This window comes from Ursus americanus, chromosome 19 (assembly GCF_024610735.1).
Source record: "Ursus americanus isolate L20-20 chromosome 19, mUrsAme1.1.p, whole genome shotgun sequence".
Lineage (NCBI taxonomy): Eukaryota > Metazoa > Chordata > Mammalia > Carnivora > Ursidae > Ursus > Ursus americanus.
This window is the reverse complement of record NC_142145.1, coordinates 38,419,183-38,442,008: the sequence shown is the minus strand read 5'-3', so window position 1 is coordinate 38,442,008 and position 22,826 is coordinate 38,419,183. Positions and strand designations below refer to the sequence as shown.

General features: G+C 39.7%; 1 protein-coding gene across 2 annotated transcripts in view; it reads right to left on the bottom strand.

Annotated features, from left to right (window-relative positions):
- Nucleotides 1–4,956, bottom strand: part of GAREM1 (GRB2 associated regulator of MAPK1 subtype 1) — a 196,520-nt gene extending 191,564 nt beyond the window's left edge. For both annotated transcript variants that reach the window (XM_045781912.2, XM_045781913.2), the window contains exon 1: nt 4,398–4,956. In XM_045781912.2, coding sequence (XP_045637868.1) covers nt 4,398–4,518 — 121 coding nt within the window. In that variant the 5' untranslated portion in view covers nt 4,519–4,956. The remainder of the gene's footprint in view (nt 1–4,397) is intronic.
- Between the last annotated feature and the right edge of the window lie 17,870 nt (nt 4,957–22,826).

Below are 22,826 nucleotides of genomic sequence, written 5' to 3'. Positions count from 1 at the left end.
AAAAATTTATTTGCCTGGGATCTTGGCTATGATGGGGGGCTGTCCACCCCATGATGAATGGAAGCTGTCCTCCACTACCTTCCCCTTACAAAGACCCTTCACCCACTTTACAGAAACAATGCATCTTTAGATCTTTCTAAGCAGCATTACCCCGGGGTGTAAAGACCTCAGGGTGACTAACAAAGAAACAAATAAAAACATGAATGCATGTAAAGGAGTAAGTCTATAGCGACTGGGTTGCACTGCCTTTTCTAAGTCAGGTAATTCCCAATTCTTCATTCCAAACAACCAGAAATATTCAAATACAAAGAGCCCTAAGGTCAAAAGACATATAAAATACCAGGTTTCAATTTACATGTATTTTTGTTACAGAAAGTATGATAGAGTGACCAATACAGCACTTTCAAGCGTAAAAATATATTGGGATAGAATTGTGTAGGGGAAGGAAAGTGAAAATATGAATTTAAGGAGGAAAAAAAGGTGTAAAGATTTTAACTGTTTAAGAACTTACTCACTCATGCATTTTTTTAAAAAAATGATACTGGGAATCGATGATAGACCTACTAAAGTATTTTTAATGATAAAACAATTTAAAAGGTCAAGATTTATAATATGCTGAAAAATGACATTCTGTGCAACTATTTAAACTTAAGATGAAAAGTTTCAGCAATCAGCTTAAAAATGTGCCTAGGGTACAGGCTTCTACAGGATGTTTTAGGAGCGACAGGAACAAAAAAAGTGGAAGAGCACTGCTACAGACTAACCATTGGAGACTTTCCGAAGCGAAATAACTGAAGAGACAAAGAATGAACCATTTCCCACCTACCTAGCTGTGAGTTAGGATGGGCTGGAGATGGGGCGGGAATTAGCATTTGCTCCACCCTCTTGGTCATCAACACATCTGTTGAACTTGGTTCTACAGCCAACAGTGCCTAAACTGATGACCAGGTTAAATATCTAATGTCAGCTGCATCGTGGATGGGGTTAGCTCTTGGCTGATGAGCTTAGATCTCACTCCCTAAGGAGAATTGCTTCTTCTTGAGTACTTTTGTGTTTTCCAAAAAAATTCATGAGGCAAAACCATGAAGGCTCACTATTTTGTATTTCTCTTATCATACAATGACACATTTCACCACTGGGGTTGCAATACTGAATGTGTCTATCTGACTGGCATTTCAGGTGTAACATGCATTGTGCAAGGAACTGGAGAGTTCTTTACTGTGCAGTTAATATTTTAAGTATGGCAAATGTACTGAGGAGTAATCTCAACAGGCACATCCACGTACGTAAGCCCTCAGATACCATGTTTTTCCTTCTTTTTCTGATTTCGTACTCTCTTCTCCCCCACTGCCCCTTACGTCTTGTCAGCCACTCCTTTGGGAAGCAGAAAGTAGTCTAAATATGATGGATGAGGCCAGCACTTAATTCGGTGTCTACACTGTTTGAAAAATATTGACTTTCCGGTCCTCAAGCTCTCAGAGAGACAGTGGGGCTATTTAGAGTAGACATTAGACCTACTTTAAACCTACTCCCATTTAGTATGAGGAGGTAAAGTTTGAGATAAAAGGTCTTTCTTTAGAGTCAGAAAGTTAGCTGAAAATCCCACTCCACACATTTACCAAATATGTCACTCAATTTCGCTGAATCTCAGGTTCCCAAAGTCCTTAAAATGGGGTGCTGAGGATTTGAGACAATATGCATCAAGCACCTAGAAACGTACAGCACACAGTAGGCATTCAACAATCAACAGTTATGAAGTCAGATGTTTAATGTTTTTTAATGACTGCTTAAAATTAGTCAATAGTTCTCTCTTGACATCATGTCAGCTAGTGGCATGTTTTTCAGTTTCTTTCTAGTCTCTTTTAAAATAAGTGATTTGGAAAATGACTACCTTTCATGTCTAAGTATGGGGTGTGTGTGTGTAAAATGTACCTGCAGTACTAAAACTGGCAAAAAGACACAGAATGAGGACTACACAAAACTTGAGGTTTCACCTACAGCTTTTATAAATATGGTGACGTGTCCCGAATACGTCCTCAGCATTGCTGTGAAATGTGATTAAAAATAAGCATGGAATCAATGATCGACTCTTTGAAAGGCTTTCCAAATTTAATTGGTAAGTTAACACTTCCCCTCAATGGATTAGCAAAGGTTTTTGTTTTTGCTTTTTATTAAGGATACTTAACATTGTAAGGCTGTAGGGAGAGTGGTACTCCTACAATTCTCACGGTAGTCAAAATGAGTATCACCTTTAGACTCTGAAGCAATTTGACAATATATACAAAGGACTCAAAAAGGATTCACATACTTATTCAGAAAGGCAGGAATGTATACCAACCCAAACAAACAGATTTATGGGTAAGGGTCTTCATTACATCACAACTTGTAATAGTGAAAAACAAAGCAGCTGATGTCTACTGTAGGGAAATAGATTATACAGTAGAGTCATCCTCTGGAATAGTATGCAGCTATTAAAAACAAAAAAAATTAAATAAGATGGGATTGTTAAGTGAAAGAAACAAGATATAAAGCAGTATTTGGCTATGATTCCAAATTTGTGTGTGCCACTGTTGATTCTCAAGGGGTAATAGGAGAAAATTTACAATCAAGAATTGGAATTACACAGTGATCAAAACCCATTCCACAGCTTGAAAGGACACAGTGTTAAGACTTTCTACCCACATCCTAATTTTAAAAAGAAGTGTGGGATGAGTACACTGCTGATTCAGACCCTTCTTATGAATGACAGGGATAGGAAAGCAGATAATAAAGTTAAAAGTTCTATCTGCAACTGACATTCAGCCTCTTTAAACTTTCAATTAAATGAAGCTTTTGGGTGACTTTTATACCATATGCATCAATGCTTTCTGCAGTGTGCAGTGATGAGAGAAGGTCAGAAAAGGTGAGGACTCGAAACCTTCCAAAATATACAATTTTGCACAGCGGAAGAGGAAATGAAACACTGTGAATACGAATACACACACACAAACATACACATACACAAACACAGACTGAGACCTGCAAGTACACAGTTAAAGCACAGAACACTTCCCCACCCCCACTGCAAGCAGAAATGCCTCCACACACCACCTGTCCTTCCTGGGTTCATCTGCACTTCATTACTAGTTTGAAAACTCCTAGTTTATTCCCACCACTACCAAGACCAACCAAACAAGGCTAGAAAGCATGGCCAAGATTGCTTTCGTGAACTTTCTTGCATTTATTTCTCACATCGGTCCTTCAAAATGTCTAATCTAACCCCAAGATAAGAAACAGAATAAAAATGCCTTTGGACATTCATACATCTCATGTTACACACTTTTGTACTCCAGAAAAGGAGTAACCCAAATCCATGTGACTTGAGATGACATCTTTCTACTGAGTGCTCTTCTTTCTGACTTGGCCTGTGTGACCACAGTTCTATCTGCTTGCCTGCCAGCCTGGGCCCAACTGCTTCTAAGCAGCCCCATGGCAGGGGGGGAAACAGTCTGAAATTACATGAAGCCCAAATCAACTGAAGTTATTGTGAAAACACAAGGCAAAACACACCTAAGTTGCCACCTTACGTGTTACAATTCACACTGAAAGGGGTCTACTTGCTTGACAGTATGCACTTGTTTGCAGATGTCACACTGCAGAGCAAACAGCTGGGGGATGTTTGGTTGGTTTCTGGTGGTCAGTTTCAGGAAATACAAGCATTTCTTAGTTCTGAGCTCAGGTTCCAAATCAATATAGGTTTTGGAGACGTAAATTTTTTCCAGGCTCCAAATGTGCTAAGCTAATAATTAACCTTAAGCATACCATCACTTCTGCTAAAAACATTTTCTACACTCAGCCCCAAATTACTTTCAGTTCGGTTAAACAAAACAGACAAGCTGTAATAAAAGGTCTCTGAGAAATGTGATCCCTTTCATTGGTCACCCAGGAGCTTTTCCTCTTAAATCTGCTCCTTCTTGGTGGGGGGGGGGGGGGGGTTAGGAGAGCATCCAAAATAAAGATGCCACCCAAAGCACAATGATTTTGTAAGAAAGTTGCCTAAGATAACTCTTCAGGGTTTCCCAGGTTGAGTAATTCTTGCAGGCGGGTGGGGAGGGACAGCTCGCCTCCAAAATTACTATCTGCAGAGGTTTCCCCAATGTTGATTTTTTTTTAAGGCGTCCTTTTTAATTACACTGCAAGGGCTCTGATTTTCACATCTCTAGCTGCTGCTGGGGGTAGCTGAGAGCAACGCGCCAGGGCTGCGGCAGCCCCTCGGGCCAACTCCAGCGCCGAGAGGGTGGGGGCGGGCAGCCCACTCCCCACCCGGTCCCTCCCTCCCCAGCACACGCGCGCACACCCGCGCCGAGACTGCGGTCCGCGCGGGTCTGCCCTGAGCCGGCGGCCGGGCCGGGACTCACCGCTGTCCAGCCGCGCGATCTGGGGCAGCCGGTAAGTGCTGACCAGCAGGTCGAGCGGAACGGCCACCGAGCTCCACTTCACATCCTTGAGGCTGCAGCCCAGCGAGGGCGCCGGGTCCATCTTCCCCGCCTCCTCCTGCCCCGCGCTCCCGCCGCCGCCGCCGGCACCACCCGCGCCTCGGCGGCCGCGACTGCTCGCGCTCGTGATCTGGGGCGCGCGGGAGGCGCCGGGCACTCCGGCCGCGGGCAGCCCGGGGGCACGGCGCCTGAGGCGGCCGGGAGGGAGGGGGCCCGCGCCCGGCTCAGCTACCAGTGCGGGGCATGTTCAAGGCGCCCCGCGTGCCCTCAAGCCTGGAGAGGACTCGCAGCAGCCCCGCGGCTGCGGGCGGCGGCGGCCGGGGTGGCTGCGGCGGCTCCCACTCCGCCTCCTTCTCTGGCCCCGGGTCTGCAGCTGCGGCGGCGGCCCGCTCGCCTCCTCCTCCTCTTACCCCTCCTTCCCTCCGCCTCGAGCGTGTGAGGAGGAGCCCCGGGTCTGAGAAACGCCATAGCAGCGCTCCCAGCACTGACCAACAAGGTGCGAGCAACGCCTGCGCAGCTCGGGGAGACACCGCCTCCGCCTCCGCCTCCCCGGCGCCGCCCGCTCCGCCTCCCGCTTGGCCTCCGCCTCCCGCGGCCCGGCGGGCTCGGCTGGGCGTCAGCCTCCCGGCCGCGGCCGCGGATGCTGGCGGCTCGGCGCGCTCTGCAAGCTTTAGCTCTCGCTCCCCCGTCCGACCGCTCCGGCGCCCTGCAGCCTCCCGGGCGTCACTGCGCGCCCAGACTCCTTCCCAGCCCAGGGCCCTTCCCGGAGCCCAGCGGGAGCGGAGCGAGCTCGGCAATCTTTCTCTAGTCGTGGCGTCGGCCACTCTCCCTTGCTACTCCCCACCCGGCCGATGGAGTTGCTAATACGGGCCACAAAAGAGATGTCTTTGGTGTTCACCTCTTGAGAGTGTCACAGACAGACCAGGAGGGGAAAGGCAGGCGTGGAGCACACGTTGGTGTTTCTCCCCCAACCCTACAACTTTACCAGCGGAGCTGGAAGTTAATCCTGCCAGTATAGACTTTGCTAGGCAGCCTGGAAAACGCCGAAACACCTAGCTGGAGAAAGGTGATGATGAGTGATCAGTGCCACAGAAGGGAAGGTGACCATTCTGTTCAGTACCTTCGTTGTACGAACGAGATCCTGGAGACCGCGAGATAGGAGGTCACCAAGCACGCCAAGACAAAGAGCAAACTAGGTTACCTGGAGCCTCCTGGGGCCAGCTGTTTTCACATGCTTTTCTCAATTCACTTCCAGTCTTTTAAGCTTGGGATAATTCCCGTTTTCTAGATACGCATACCAAGACATTAGGTAGTTTGGCAAGATTACACAGCTTTTACACAGCAGTGCTAGGATTCAAATCCCCAGTTTAAGTTCCATGATAAATCGTTGTTTCCCCCGGTAGTGCGCATGGCCTGCTCACTGTGGCACAGCTCAGAAGGTAAAGGTGGCTGTAGAGTTCCTCTTTATCCAAGCAGATCCTGACCTTCTTGTGCTAATATTTTTTTAGCATTATTTTACACTAGCAGAGGTGAGTGGTGCCCAGGTGAAAGGGTTGCATAGCAACTCTTTCTGTTTTTCAATACGGATTCAGTGTTCAGTGCATTAGGCAGAACAAGCACCTGGTTCGCCCACCCAAGGGGACTTGAAAACATCCTTCAGCCTTTCAGTGGACTTAGGTCTGTGCCAATGAATAAACCACTCCATTAGCAACTAAAGAAAAACACGGAGATTCTTCTACACCCACCTTCCTTGTCCTCTCACTTTGAAGCATTGGCCACGATTTTCACAAAACTTTTTTGCTGAAAGTTTTGACCTATATGTCATGCATATCAATTTTTTAAAAAAGTCTTGGGGGCAAAGTGAGAAATATTTTAATATATTATTTTACTCCGAATCATAGGCTCATTAAAGTTCTAAGATTTTGCTCACATAAAGAAGAATTTTGAAAAACCATAAGGAGCTAGGGGTGCCTGCCTGACTCAGTAGGTAGAGCATGCCATTCTTGATCTAGGGGTCATGAGTTCCAGCCCCACATCGGGCATGGAGTTTACTTAATAATAATAACAATAACAACAATAATAATAAAGCAGCTAAGTGCCAGCTAATTTTTTTCTATCTAAATTATTGTTTTAAAAATATTTTTTAAGTTTTTATTTTAATTTCAGTTGGTTACCATACAGTGCAATATTAGTTTCAGGTGTAAAATACAGTGATTCAACACTTCCATACATCAGCCGGTGCTCATCTTGTCTAAATAATTATTTTTGGAAATAAAGTTCAGACTCCAAAGGTGACATAAGAAACACTTAAGAATGGGTAGGGTGGAGGTCCTTCAACTAGGTAGATCCTGAAACCTTATATGATAGAATGATTTCTTAAAAAAAAATAATTTTCTGCTGTTATGATATCCTCTTTAAAAAAAGCTGCAGGGGACAAAATTCCCGTAATTCCCTCTCATGCAAGGATTGGTGACTTATGACCTAAAGACAAGATAAAAAGTAAAAAGATTAATGCAGTCAACTTTTTTAAAATCAATAAAGGACTTACATTAGATTTGCTGTTATTGCTGACCTTGCAGAAAAGGTTTCATTTTAATCTTGAGTATTAAAGGGAAGACATTTTAATGAGCTACAAATTCTTATGTGAGTCTTCATGTCCTGAGAGAATGCTTACAGAAAGATCTTATTTGTGGTATGAAGAGAGTTTTGGTTAAGCTGTAAGGAAAATCACTTAAGAAAGGTAATCTTTTCCGTCTAGCTGAACTGCTACTTCCAAACATGGTATGAGGAATTATGTTTCTTAAGATTGTTGGACCAATGTAAACCATGTAGATAGAGGCGTAACAACCGGGTGCAGGGACAAAATTGTAGGATTTTGTAGTTTATTAGAAAGAGAGTATTCAAGAAAAGTTTCTATAAAGCAAAATTCCATGTACTGGTCCCTTGTTTCCTACTAGGTACCTTGTAGAATTGAGATCTGTGAGAGGCAACATATTATGGTGATTAAAAATGTCAACTCCAGAGCCTGATGGCATGAATATGATCTGTGCCTCTGTTCTTAGGTGGGATCTTGGGCAACTTGCTATTTCCTTCTCTGAAAAATGAGGGCAATTGGTATAGATTTGAATGTTTGTGTCCCCACCTCCCAAATTGTTATGTTAAAACCTAATCCCCAAAGTGGTGGTATTTGGAGGCAGGACCTTTGGGAGGGGACTAGGGGTATGAACCAGGATGCTGCTCTCTTTAGACATGGAATCTGCCAGCAACTTAATCTTAGACTTTGCAGCCTCCAGAACCATGAGAAATAAATTTCTATTGCTTTTAAGCCACCAAATCTGTGGTATTCCGTTATAGCAGTTTGAATAGGCTAAGACAATAATAACAGTTATTGTCTCATCAGGGTCATATGAGAATTTAATCATTTAATATACATGGAGCATTTAGAATAGTGCCTGACACACAGGAAGTGCTATTGGAAGTACCTACTGTTCTTATTAAAGGAAGTATTGGCTTTGAATGGGGCAAATTTTAGAGAAAAGATGAAGAGACAAATGGAGCTGTGAGGTAATGATTAGATTTTGGAAGAACAGTTTATATTAACAAGGAGTAGAGGAACATTCCTCAAATGGGAAACCCAGATGCCTGCTCTTGGCTGTGAGACCTCATTCCCGAATCTAGAGTCTATGGGGTTAACCTCTTCCACAGTGAGCCAGCTCTGCTACACAGCAGATCCGGGCAATGACCTTGATGGCCCTCCAGATGCTAATCTAATGATGTTGATAAACCCCAGGGTGAATCAGGCATATGATACTATAGAACTCATATGAGAGACGCTTCACAGCTTCCCAACTGTGAAACTACTGTTTATACATACATAACTGGTTAATTCCCTGTATATCAGCTTTGAAAGATAAAAATATTACATGTTGGTTTTCCTCCTATCGGCGTGTCCTGGGTCACATAATATGCTAGCAGTCAAGTGTGATATCAAAGTTCACAGCCCCAGTGCTTTTCCAGGTCTCTAAACTCTTTTCCCTTTCAATTAATTTCCATACCATTGCCAGAGTTGACTTAAACGTTACTCCCTGACTACAACCTTGTACGGTGTCTGTATCCTCCTTGTCTGTGAAATATAATAGAAAGCCTTTTGCATGATATAAGAAGTTCTTCCCTATGTGACTGAGCCTGCCTCCCCAGCCTTATTTTGGTTGACCACCTTCTGACACCCTAGGATCTAGCAGCAGTACCTCCCTGTAGTTGTCCGAACGTGCCAGGCTAATGCACACCCTTGAAGATGTTGCTCCGTCAGCATGGAGTGCCTTTCTCCCTTTCTCTTCCTGTGAAACTCCTATTCTAGCCCCACCTACAGTAGTTTCCCCTTTATCCGCGGTTTTGCTTTCCCCGGTTTCAGTATTCCGGTTAACCGCAGTCCGGAAGCGGATGATCCTTCTTCCGACCAGTGGTCGGAAGGTCAGTCGCCGCCGGTCCCTGTCTCAAGCCTACGTCACCTCGCTTCATCTTCTCACGCAGGCATTTTACTGTCTCACATCATCACAGGAAGAAAGGTGAGTACAGTAGACTTTGAAAGAGAGACTCCATTTACATAGCTTATTACAGTACATTTTTAGAATTGTTCTATTTTATTATAGTTATTGTTACTCTCTTACGGCGCCTAATTTATAAATTAAACTTTATCTAAGTGTGTGTGTATACGAAAAAAACATATTCCACAGTGCTCGAGGGTCCAGCACGGCCCCTGGTTTTCAGACATCCCCTGGGGTCTTATAAGTATCCTCTGTGGACGAGAAGTGACCACTGTACTTGCATTTCGTGAAAAGCTGCGTCTCCTCCTGCAAGGTGCCGACCACTTCTTTTCCTGTATCACCATTGTACCTGACAATACCCCCTTTTAATTGTGCTAATTGCACTATGGTTTATTATGTCTTTTCATGTTACCTTTCTCTACTAGACAGCAATTAACCGTGGCCACTGAAAATGTATTTTATTCACCTTTGTTTCTCTGGCTCCTGCAACCGCGCCTGGCACATGGAAAGTACTCAATTAATGTTTGTCAAATTGAGTAACAAGCTAAGTCATGAGTCATCCTCTCGCTCTAGGTTGCGTCATAGGGCACTGCATCTTTGGATTATAAACAATTATTATTCATTCATCAGTCTAGAAAACAACGTTTACTATCAGATTGACTCCCAATTTTGTTCATTCACCTGAAAATCTGAATTTCATTGAGATCAAGATCTGCGCTTTTACCACTGAACTGGAGATGTACCTTTAGACTATCAGTTACAACATTAACTAAAACTGATAGCATATTGTTAGCTTATTTTTGTTAATTTGTAGTCTCCCTTACTAAAACCTTACCCTCAGAGGGGCTTGCTTTATTATCTTTGCGTCCCTAGCACCTGGCATTCAGTAGGCACGATCTCTCACTAGATGATATAGATGATAGATAGATAGATAGATGATAGATAGATAGATGATAGATAGAGAGACAAACTGATCTTTCTTTCTTTCATCTATCTATCTATCTATCTATCTATCTATCTATCTATCTATTCTAGCTTATTGAGAAAATGGATAGATGGAGTCCCATACAGAAACATATCCCATATGGGTACTTTCAGGAAGGATTTAAAAGCATATTCAGAAACTTACTTTGTCATCTCTTCTGTTCTTGCTCTTGATATAGGATATGCCTTTCTTAAATAGATAATCAAATAATACAGATATTACAGTGCCAATATTGGAATGTTAAGGAAAACTATTCCAAAAGTATCCCTAGTTACAAATTGGGTATCGTGGGGCATGTTTACTTTTCAAAATAATACACAACATATTGTATCCCCATTTAAACATAAACTCAGGACGCCTGGGTAGCTCAGTTGGTTAGGTTTCTACCTTCAGCTCAGGTCATGATCCCAGGATCCTGGGATCAAGTCCCGCATTGGACTCCTTGCTCAGCGGGGAGCCTGGTTCTCCCTCTGCCTCTTCTGCTCCCCCTATTTGTGCACTCATGCTCACTCTCTCTCTCTGACAAATAAGTAAAATTTTTAAAAAACATACCTATCACATTTTAAGCCAATACACACATTCATATATAACTGAAATTGGTTTTACGAAATGAGTCTTTTTTTGGTACGTCTAATGTGTACTGCATCCTGATCTTGAAATCTCTTCTTTCATGTTTAATTTTTTAAATAATAGTCATGACCCCACTAATTTTATTTCACAGTCTATAATGCAACCTATGGCATTAAAACCACCATAAATAATGGTTCTTCTGTGCATTGGGTGTTTATGGCTCACCAAAACAGGGAACATTATGAACGAAGTAGCAGGAACTTCTAAAATTCTAGACTAATCAGAAATGAAATGGCAAATGGTAATTTAATCACTGAATTTACCAAAATCATCGTGGGGGTATGTGTGTATGTGTATAGTTTTACAGGCTATCAGTTTGGGTTTATGGAAGCAGCTAGCTCTTTGTAAGGGGTGTTTTTCCTCCCAACCAAGCACAAGACCTCAGTTTGAGGAGCATTGGTAATGAGTTAGTGGTCCTGGGTCTGGTGTGGTTTTGTAAATTTTGAGCAAGGCTTTCCAAAGGAGTGCTTAAATAATTCATAGGTTAGCTAAACAACTCTGCAGTTCCAAGAAATCCTTTACTAAAATAAAGCACAATTACTAACTAATCACTAATTATTCATTTCACATATATTAATAAATTGTTTTTAATGATACATTTAAAGAATTGGTTAAAGCAATAGATAGCTTAACTGGCTATTATCACTTGTAAAGTAGACAAGCTAAGGTTCTTTGCACCCAGTAGAGTTCATGACATAATTGAGATTTTTCTTAATAAACTAATGTGGCAAAGCACAGGTAGAAAGACTTTCATTTTATTAGTGCCCAAATTAATTAATATTATCAACAATTTCCTAGTGCCAACATCTTTGCAGGATATGTGTAAGTTGTGGTTGGCATTCTGGTGATTTGAAGTTTCAAACGAGTTTTAATGTCAGAGGCAGTTACACATAGCTTCCGTTTTTAAGCCTCTCTCTAGAAAGATAATGAGATTTTAGATCCCAGCTGACAAGTCCTCTAAAGAAAGACCATCTTATAGGTTCCTACCCCTCTTTTGTAGTAAGCAGTGAAAAAAGAAAGATGGGAAGATTGTGATTATGCTGGGCACCTCTCCTACAACTTGACTACTCTGATCCAAGCTCTACACGCTTTTCCTCCTTAACTGTTCTCATTATTCAGGTTTGAAAATAATAACTATGTTCTACTTCATCCATTATATATGTCTAATTTATCAGGAGCTTAGGGTCCCTGGCTGGCTCAGCTGGTAGAGCATACGACTCTTGATCTGGTCCTGAGTTTGAGCCCCACATTGGAGGTACAGTTTACTTTAAAAAAAAAAAAAAGAGAGAGATTAGCAGGAGAAAAAGAAGATATTTATAATAGTTATTGAAACAGCAGCTAGATCTATCCTACTGTCGATATGTTTATCATAGTAACTAATGCCCTTGTAGTAGAACACCATACTGTAGTCTGTCCATTTTTCCATTCATTAAAATTTTAAATGTACTTTGATTAAATTTCTGTATAAATATTCATAGCTCATCTCCCACTTTTCATTCATCCATCCACTCATCTATCTATCCATTCAGTCAATAAATACTTATTGAATATTTATGTGCCAGATACCATTCAAGCCAATAGGAATGGAAAGATGGGTTCTTGCTCTCAAGTATCTTACTCTAGTGGAGGAGCCAGAAACACAATAAATACATGTAATTACAATCCAGTGTGTTAAGGGTTCGAGACAGTTAGTGGTATTTTGAAAGCGCAAAAAGGATCCTCTTACATGGGAAGGAATTGGATGAGAACACCATGGACTTCTTTGAATAGATGACCAACTAGAGAAACATGCAATAGACTGTCTCCAAGTCAAGACAGAGCATGGAGAAAGGACTAGGTAGTGAATACTAGGGAAAAAGAACAGTGTGAGAAATGGCGTGGAAGTGAGAATAGCATATTGTATGGGAGGAACTTAATCGTTTTGATTTTGCTGTATCTTGAGATTTAAAGTAGGAAGTGGCTGAAATGAGGCTGGAGAGTTAGACAGGATTCAGATCATGGAGAGTTTTTTCTGTCCTACGAAGAAACTTGAACTTCACCTTGAAGGACCTATATAATAAATGGTCTGTGGTGTTAGTGATTGGAGATACTGGGATTGGGGGTGAGTTTTAAGCAGGGGATTTGTAGTCAGGTTTGAATTTTGAAAAGAAAATTTGAATAGAAAGAGTATACAAGCTAGATTTGAAGAGATTTAGACTGAAGAGACAGGGCAAGTAGGAGGCAGTAGAAGCTGGTGGTCGGTGATAAAGTGTTGAACCAGGATAATGTATTTCCAGACATGGAAAGAGGGAACAGATAGAAGATATTTGTTAAGGAGGTAACATTCTGAGAACTTGTTTATTATTTCACTTCATGGGGTGAAGCAACTCTCCAAAAGTGATAATGATTCCATTGGACACCAAGGTGATATGTGTAGAATCCAGTTTGAGTAGGCATGTAGTTAGTGCACAGGAACAATTATGAGGAGCCAACAAGAACTTTGAAATAAGAATAATAATATTGGAGGTGCCTGGGTGGCTTAGTTGGTTAAGCGTCTGCCTTTGGCTCAGGTCATGATCCCAGGGTCCTGGGATGGAGCCGTGAGTTGGGCTCCCTGCTCAGTGGGGAGCCTGCTTCTCCCTCCCCCTCCGCCCTTCCCCGCTGCTTGTGCTCTCTGACTCTCTCTATCTCTCTGTCAAATGAATAAATAAAATCTTAAAAAAAGAAAAATAATATTGAACTATCAAGTCAACAAATAACAGTTTGGAATGGGGATAAAGCAGTCACTTTGATGGGACAGGACAACTCCCAGGTTGAAAGTCTTTATTTACAGTATCAATGCATAACGGGCTTCAGCAGCATAGTTTATTTCGGGCTGATACTATTAAGCTGACTTTTCTTGGCTCTGATAACATGCCTACATAGCAATGAGAGTTTTTTTGTGGATTTCTTGCCTGAGGCCCTGGGAATGATTATTCCATTAACAGTTATGGGGAGGAAGAGACGATTCAGTACATCAGGGAAAGAGAGAATGGGTTCAATTTTGGACATGAGAAGTTTGGGTCACCTGTAAAATATCCAGATGTGCAGTAGGCAATGGGAAACTGGGAGCTGGAGCTTGGAAAGAAATTAGAGACAGACATGCATATTTGGTAGCTGAACTCATATGAATGGATAGGATTTCCTAAGAAAAAATATACATTGCAAAGAGAAGTGGGACAATGAAAGAATCTTTGGTGACTCCAACAGAGGAGGAACCACTAGAAGATACTGAGAAAGAATGGTCAGAGAAATAGGAATAGAAGGATAATTTATGCTTTCCTTTTCTTATATGAATTCCTTCTCTTATCTTCCTACATGAAACTGTCTCTTGGACAGAATCAATTTTGTTCTTTTCTATAGTATTTTGGGTAACTATTATCACAGTGATGACATAGTGTGGTTATCTGTGTGCTTTTCTTCCATTTTTATTAAACAGTGAATTTTTTGATGGCACTAAGAACTGTGAAGGTTTAAAAATTTACCTACTTGCAGGCTAACAAGTTAGTCTGCCACAGCTTCATGGATGTTGGCAGTAGACAGGAGACTCCTGGATCAGAGACAAAGAATTATTCTTAGTATATCAGGCAGAATGAACTTCAGTTCTCCTTGTCCCAAGTCCCATGCGGTGACTCAGAGTGGCCCAGGTGGATGCTACATACACAGTGGGTTTATGTTATAGCAAAAAACTCCTGAGATTAGGGAAGCAAATATTTGACAAGCAAACCTGGCCTTCCTTTTCCCCAGAGGGAGATGTTCTTTTTTATTATACTAGACATTACAGAAACTGCCTTCTGCTCTAAAACGAGACATTATCTTTATCTTCCAAGGCTGTTCACTGTATAAACATCCTTGAAAAGATGATCCAAAACAAAATCTGTCAATGCCTCTGCTCACAAGACATGCAGAAACATTGGAGACCCAAGAAGATTTGTCTCCCTGTAAGCACACTTAATGTCTTGTATATTTTTCTATACCCTTTGCATCTCCCAAGTTAGTGCCTTGCATATGACAGGTGCTAATAAATATTTGTTGAAATAGTGATTTAGAAATCACATGAACAATAGAAATAGTTTAAAAGATGTTTCCCCAGAATTATTTACCATAGACAGTACAAAGTTTGCTTTTAACTTCTGCCATATACCATTTAGATAAACAGTTCCTTTATGACTGTAACCTTCTTAAGAACAGCAATGCGTATTGTTTTTTGCTTCCTAGAGTCTAAAACAGAGCTTAGAACATAGAGAAACAAAGATGTGCTAAATAAATTGAAATATGTGGACCATCACACAGATGAAAACGATGCAGAATTCAAAGTAGGCTGGCTTGCCCTTCTTTAGCTCTTCTGCTACTCCTCGGTAACAACACTAGCAGTTTTTATACTCTTCAAACCATCTGAAGAAAGGAAGATGAAAACACCAATTCCTGCTAAATGCTAGTGACATGTTAGATTACTTCTACGCAAAGCTTTTTTTTTTTTTTTCCCCTTAGAAGCAGGCTGGATGTCCAGGATAGGATGAAATGGACTTTCTCCTATCTTGTTGGCAGAAATATAAATTGGTCTTTATTTACACATTTGGCTATTTTTGATGAGACTTTAAATGCCCTACCCAGCAATTTAATTTTCAGGAAACTGTCCTAATTAAATTAACTTAACTACAGAAAAGAACTTTTATTGTACAAATATATCAAACTCAAAACTTTATTTGTGATAGCATAAAATTTGGAGATTCTTATTCAGCTTAAGAAGGAGTTCTACCCTGAAGTGGCGAATCTCTGTATAGACCATGAAAAGACACTGCCAAGCTTTCCTCTTTGGAGATCTTTAAGAAGAATAAATTATCACCTTTCCTAGACAATTTAAATATTGGTGCCATGTGTCTTTCCCAAGGTCTTTTCCATTTCAGTTGGTTTAGGTTTTATGAACTATACTTCTTTATAAGGAAAGGTATTGTGGTTTTTAATTCCTTCTCATATTTGGGGGTTGATTTTTTAATACAGTGACACTCAGTTAGAAGGAAGGAATTGAACTCTCTGGGGATGCATATTCAATATTAAACATTTTACATTTCTAATAGTGGGGGAAACTATTGACTTCAAAATTATTTCAGTCTAGAAAGTTACTTTTTTTTAAACTTTGTTTTAATATAGAATCATGCCTGGGCGCCTGGCTTGCTCAGCTGGGAGAGCATATCACTCTTGATCTTGGGGTCATGAGTTTGAGTCCAATGTCGGGGGTTAGAATTTAGTTTAAAAAATATAGACTCATCCCATATTATTTGTATTTACTTAAAGACATTGAGAAATCAAATGGGATCTTATCAATTTAGGTCCTGTTATTCTGTCCCAAAAAGTGTCACCAGTTCATAGCAAATCAGGAAGCAGCAGGCAGATGACAAAAATACTTACTTAAGGTTTATTTCATGTAAAAATATAAAATCCTGATGAAGCTATTTAGTACTTCCAGGATTTCATTAAATTAAGTGTTGCTATGAGGTTTGTGCAATGTCAAAAAGCAAATCCCACATCTGGAAGGAAGATGGAAGTACTTTAATAAAGCATTTGACCTTTTCATATTAGTCATAATTCTATCTAGAAGAAGAGTTCATAGAGTTCTTTTTGTTAGTAAATCTCATTGATGCCAAGATATTCATTGGTGTATTTAACTTGCTTTTATTTGAAGTATGCATTCTAGGGTTTCACTGATATAAGTGTGAGATTTGGAGTCTTTGATTTTCAGGGAAACCTCTGGCCCCCCCACACACTCAGTGAGCAGTTTACATCACCTTTCTCATTATTTTTTAGAAATGATTTTTATTTTTAAGTAATATGTAAACCCAATGTGAGAATCGAACTCACAACCCTAAAGTCAAGAGTCGCATGCTCCGCTGACTGAGCCAGCCAGGAGCCTCTACACCACATTTCTCAGGATTAAAGAAACACAAAAGAGTGCAGTTGGCCAATATGGGTTTTTCTACTCTCTTTACATTTCTGTGGTCAATGTATAAAATGAAAATGGTGGGATTACTGTTTCTGGGATGAATCCATCTCAGGTTCTCCAGGAAGGGAAGAGGAGAATGTCCTATTACTTTTCTGACAAAAGTGATAGAGAATGTAAAAGACAGGGTAGCAGTTGAGAGAAAACCTGAAAATGGGAACATGGAGAGGGAAGGTCAAAGTGGAAAAAGCCTACTGGAGATAACTGAGCTATGACTGGGAAAGAACTGTCACTGGAGGTTACGGCAACAATAAAGAATAAGTAGAAACCCTTGAGGGAGGGGGGTTTGTGAAAGGGAATGGGGGAGTGGAGAAAGAGGGGAAGAGAAATCATATGGTAAAATCAAATTTGTGCTGATAAGTGTTCTTTTCTTTTCCTGGCATGGAAGTGGGTACAGGAATGCAAAATCTTCCTATGTCCTGAGCAACCCATTATTAGTATCTGAGACTCCCTGCCAAATTTATTTCAATCACCTGTAATAAAAACTGATGGGGATATTGCTTCAAACATAAAGAGAAGCTGATTTAAGCCAACAAATATTCCACGTTAATTACTCAAGTACAAACATTTCACGTTTTCCCTTTGATATCAAATGGAAATGTTTACTGGTCCAACAACATGGACTATATTATACACCGCCTGACAATACTGAGAAAGATTGGGTTAGTATTTCATTATGACATATTATTGAGATTTTCCTGGATTACTGAAAAGTCATTTTAAAATTAGTTGTTCTTCTAGTTTTTTTTTAAACATGTTAAATTCCACAAATACAATTTATTTAGGGTTTGATAAAGTAATGTGCTAAACAGCCACCGTTTCGATCCTCTTTAGCCAAAGTAGTCCTTTTGTATCCACACAATATTCCTACTCACCAGTCTACACGCACCTTTGGATCTCCATTGTGCCCTAAAGAGACACCATGCTATTGCCTTAAAATAGTTATAAAAAGCAAGCTTTTATAGTAGCTTAAGGATAAAGCTCTCACTCTCATTTTTTGCTTTGTTTTATGTTTTAGCATAGATTCAAGAAAGGAATTAAAGGTAGTCAGTGATTAATATAGTAAAATTTTTGTCATTAAGTGTATTTATATAGCTGTTAAGTACCTTGGTATAAAGGCAGTGTAAAAACTTTAATTCTCACCGTGAACAATTTATGACCATTTTAAGAGGTCTGAGGATTTTATTTGAAGTACTTGCAAAGAACTATTTAATAGTAGATTTTGTCATATTTTAGATGACTTGCTTCCAGTTGGTTGAAGACAAATCCACATTTATCTCAGAAGAGAAACCTGTTTCATATGGGCTATGGGGAAAGAGCATCTTCCACCTTTCTCACCTCTCTGCAAGGCTGAGTTGGATGTGGGTTTGTCTGGGGAGCTGCAGGCTGTGGGTACCACTGTGGGTCAGAGAGCAGGCTGAATGGAAGCAGAGTCAGTGGCAATGATCCCAGGGGAATTTGCTTGTATTATGTCTCAAGTAGGGTGGGTTAAGAGAAATAGGAGTTTATCCATTGGATGGTGTGTTGGTCATTGAAGTGAAAGATACCTGTGATCATCATTTACTCACCATAATCTGAAATTACTCCCCACCTAAAGTGGCTTTGGGGCTTTCTGGCCAACCTCTGTTACCTGATAGAACTGGGCGTTCTGGCTAAGCTTCCCTCAAAAGGCTTGTGGCAGCAGCTCAAATAAAGGAGGCAAAATATCCCTGGGAATTTCCTGAGAAACCTGAAGAAGATTTGAGGTTTTTCAGAGATTCAGGTGGAGGTGAGATATATTGATATTTGTGTAACTTCATAAGTACATAAGCTGGTGGAAACTAGGACATCTGTATTATAGCTATGGGATAGGAAAGGAGAAAGATACGAGAGGGATATAAAAGGAACAAAAGATTAAATAATTCAACTGATTTTTATTTTTAAAATTTTATTATGAAATATTTCAAATAATAGAAGCATATGGAGAATAATATGACAACCTGTATACCCACAACCCAGTGTAACGAATATTAACTTTTTGCTTTATTTACTTCAGATGTTTTTAAAGAAAAAATATTACTGTCACAAAGCCTCCCTCCCTGTTTTCATCTACTATCTCTTGTTCCCTCTTTTGCTTGTGGTAATCTTTATCCTGTTTTTGGTTTTTGTTATCCCCATGAATGTTTCCATATTTTTACTACATGTGTATGGGTCCATAAATAATATAACCGTGCTTTGCATATTTTTAACATTTATATAAATGATGCATTTATACATATACTGCAGCTTGCTCTTTTGGCTAACCATGTTTTTAAGATTTACCCATGCTGATCATTAATCTCTAATCTTCTTTCTATTATATATTTCATTGCATGAAAAGTCCAGAATTCTCCATTGATAGACATTTTAAGTTGTTTCACATCTTATGGTGACCATTATTATTTGTCTCCTTGTATTAAATATATATTCTATCTCGACTTTTGTCCTCTTTTTGATTGGTAACATGGGTCAGTCATCTTTTTCTCTTTTGTTCTTGGTAAATCTTGCTAAAGAGTTATGAATTTGTGAGTTAATGATGTTGTTTGAGAGAACCAGTTTCTTTGGCTTAGTTGAACTAATTTTTTTAATTTTCGATTTTATAAATTTCTGATATTTGCTTTACCTTTTACTACTCTCTTGAGGTTTACTTGGTTCTTTTTGTAATCTCTTGAGTTGATTTCTTAACTCATTTGTTTCCAGTCTTTTTTTTTTTAAATGAATATATCTATAGGTACAAAATTTCACATGAAAACCCGCTTTGGCCTCATCCCACACGTTTTAATGTGTAATACTTAATTATCATTTGGTTCTAAATATTTTGTAAATTCTATTGTGAGTCTCTAACTGATGGTTTATTTTTTTTTAACCGATGGCTTATTAAGAATATATTTAAAGTTTTCTAAATATCTGGAGTTTTTAAAATTTTTTAAAGATTTTATTATTTTTTAATTTTTTAAAGTAATTTCTACCCCCAACATGGAGCTCACACTCATGACCTAAGATCAAGAGTTGCATACTCGGACTGAGCCAGTCAGGTGCCCCAAGGAGAGTCCGACTCTTGATTTCAGCTCAGGTTGTGAACTCAGGGTCTGGAGATCGAACCCCACAATCTCAAGGTCATGAGATCAAGCCCCATGTCAGGCTCCGGACTGGGTGCGGAGCCTGCTTAAGATTCTCTCTCTCCGTCTCCCTCTGCCCCTCCCCCCTCCACCCGTACCACCACCCTCTCCGCCCCTACCCTGGCTCGTTCTCTTAAAAACAACAACAACAAAGCATCTTAAAAAATTTATAGAACTTCTTTTGTTACCTACTGGTGATCAATTATGTGAATGTTTCATGTATACTTGAAAATATACTTGAAAAAATATATATGTATATATTCTGTTTGTTCAGTGCCTTTGTACAAGCTTATTAATTCATTGCTGAAATATTTTCTATCCTACTCACTTTTTTTGTTTGTTTGACAAGACTTTCTGATAGAGATTTGTTAAAATTGCATACTATGATTTTGGATTTATCAATTCCTACTTGCAATTGCATTTTTTTGCATTTTGCAGTTTTTGTTTTGTTGTTGGGCTCATAAAAGTTTATCACTGTCATATCTTTTTGGTGGCTTGACTATCCTCTTGCCCATCTTTATCTCAATCTGTCTTGTTCTATTTTCTCTGATATATATATCCTTCACCAGATTTCTTTTGGGCAGCGTTTGGCTAATATAGCCTTTCTACCATTTTTCTTTATATATTTCTGTACTATCATGTTTTAAATGTATCTCTTAAAAACAATATATAGCTGGATTTTCAAAAAATACAATCTCCTCTGAGAAACAGGAGAGAGCTGTCTTATTGTGGAAAAGTGCAAGGTTTACTTAAGCCATTCCAATTTGTTTATAGCCTTAATCTCCATTGTCTCTTTGGTATATAATTTCTTAGTGAGAAATACAAGATGCTCTGTCCAACAGTTCCAAGGAAACAGAGACTTAAGTTTATACAGTAGTATGTCAAGATGCCCCAAGCAGGCAATAAATCCAACACTTAATTTGGTTTTCTTGTGTGCCTGCAGAAATTAGGGGAGAAATGATTCTGCAGGTACAGTAAAAGAACAATTTAATAAATTCTACTTTGCTTTCTATTATTTTCCTCTTTAGTTTTCGTAGACGATAAATCTTGAGAAGGAATTTTGCCATAATCTACACAGATAGATGATTTCATACCCTCACTAAATTGTAAACTCTTCAAAGGCAGACATATCTTATACGTGTTTGTCTATCTAGTGCACACAATTGAAGCTCAAGGGTTGACCTGAACTGAACTCTTAATTTTATGGAGTGAAGAAGAAAAAGAAACAATTCAACAATGGAAATATACAAGGTAATTTTTTCTTCAAGACATAAATTATTGTGAAAGAATGGGAACATTGGTAGGATTTTTATTGTACTTTGTTACTGATCTGAGTTATGGCCTCAGTGACCATTTTTACAAATATGCCCAAGTATATTATTAATATTTTATGAAAGAATAAGTGACAGGAAATTTCAGAATATATAAAGTATCCCCCTGTATCAATCACACTGTGAGCTCCTCTAAAGAAGTACCATATCTTCTCATTTTTGTGACCCTAGTATGTTGTAACAGCGCCTGGCCCATAGTAGGCTTTCAATAAATGTTTGAATGAATAGATGGTTGGAGGTCATGCAAATCAACATTACATAACCGTACCTGTACTGAAAAATTTGTAAATTCATGTCGTTTCTTTCTTTACCTTCAAAGGCAGGTTGAAATTCTTTTGTTTCTGCACAAGATTTCTGGCATTCCCAAAGGAAGAATTAACTGTTCTTTTCTTTGTGTTCCTGCTTAGTCCATTATGTTGAGACAGCATTTTTTTAAAAAATCACATTGCAGGTAGCTATTTACACATCTGTCCCCATTCTAGTTTATGGTGAATTGTTTCTTAATCATTTAAAAAATCTGCCATATAGTTGTTGCATGATATGTAATAGAAGTGTCAGCAAATCTTTCTTGAATTAGATTTTAAAAGAGTAAAAATTAAGTGTCAATACTTGTTGAACATCTACTAAGTTGTAGACTCTATGCAAGAAAATTTAAAGACGTTTTTCCTTTGGTTTTTCATAATAATCCTATGAATTAATCCCTTTCAGTGTGTGAGAAAAGTAAGGACAGAGTGGTTAAGGCAGTCACTGAGTTAAGGCCTAGGCCTTAGTCCTGGGCCATGCATTCAGTACGTGAGGAAGGTGGGACTAACCCACATGTTCTTTTTACCTGACCATGCTACCCCCAGCTTACCCCCAGAACAAAACTGAGCTCAAATGAAGCTGTACTACACCTGGAGACTTTGTCACTGGAGTCTTTTTTGGATCCTGCTATTTACCTCAGAATGTACACTAATAGTGTTTTTAGTTGAGACAGTTCACCTCTAAAAACAAACATTCCTCCTAGGACCCAAACACCTGGAAAGGAGGGATTATGCCTTGTTATACTACACGATCACCCAGGCAGTTGTCCAGAGCATTCCTTGATGCAACACTTGGGCTACAGATCTGCCCTCTAGCCGCTTACAATCTGTGAGAGAATTGAAGGAAATTTCAAGCCTGATAGTGAACATTAACGTACTTGATGATTATGATAAAGAAGTTTCTCCACATTTTTTGGCTTTGTGGTCAGATATGCCTGTGCTTGAATCTTTGTTCTAATTCCTTCCTAGCTGAATGTTCTTGGATACTAAAGTACTAATGTACTTTAGCTATCTAGGCCATAATTTCCTCAACTGTATAACAAGGATAAAGATACTTGCCTCAAGGGTTAAATAAGATCATGCCCATCCTATAAATGGTGGTAGCCATTGTTGTTATTATTAATTCCCCTCCACCTCAGAAAAGCATGTTATCCAAAAACAATGAGCAAGTTAGATTTGTCTATATGGGTTAAATGTCTAGCTAATACCTATTTACTTAATACCGCCTAGTGGTCTCAGGGCTACTCCCAAACCAATGCAGAGACAAATGAGTAGAGAAGTTCCCCAGACAGAGGTTAATGCCCCAGACGGAGATTGAAGAGAACACAAGTACCATTTCCTTCTATTCCTGTACAGCAGTTTATAGGGGCATTAGAGTAGGATGTGACATAAATTTTATAAAGATA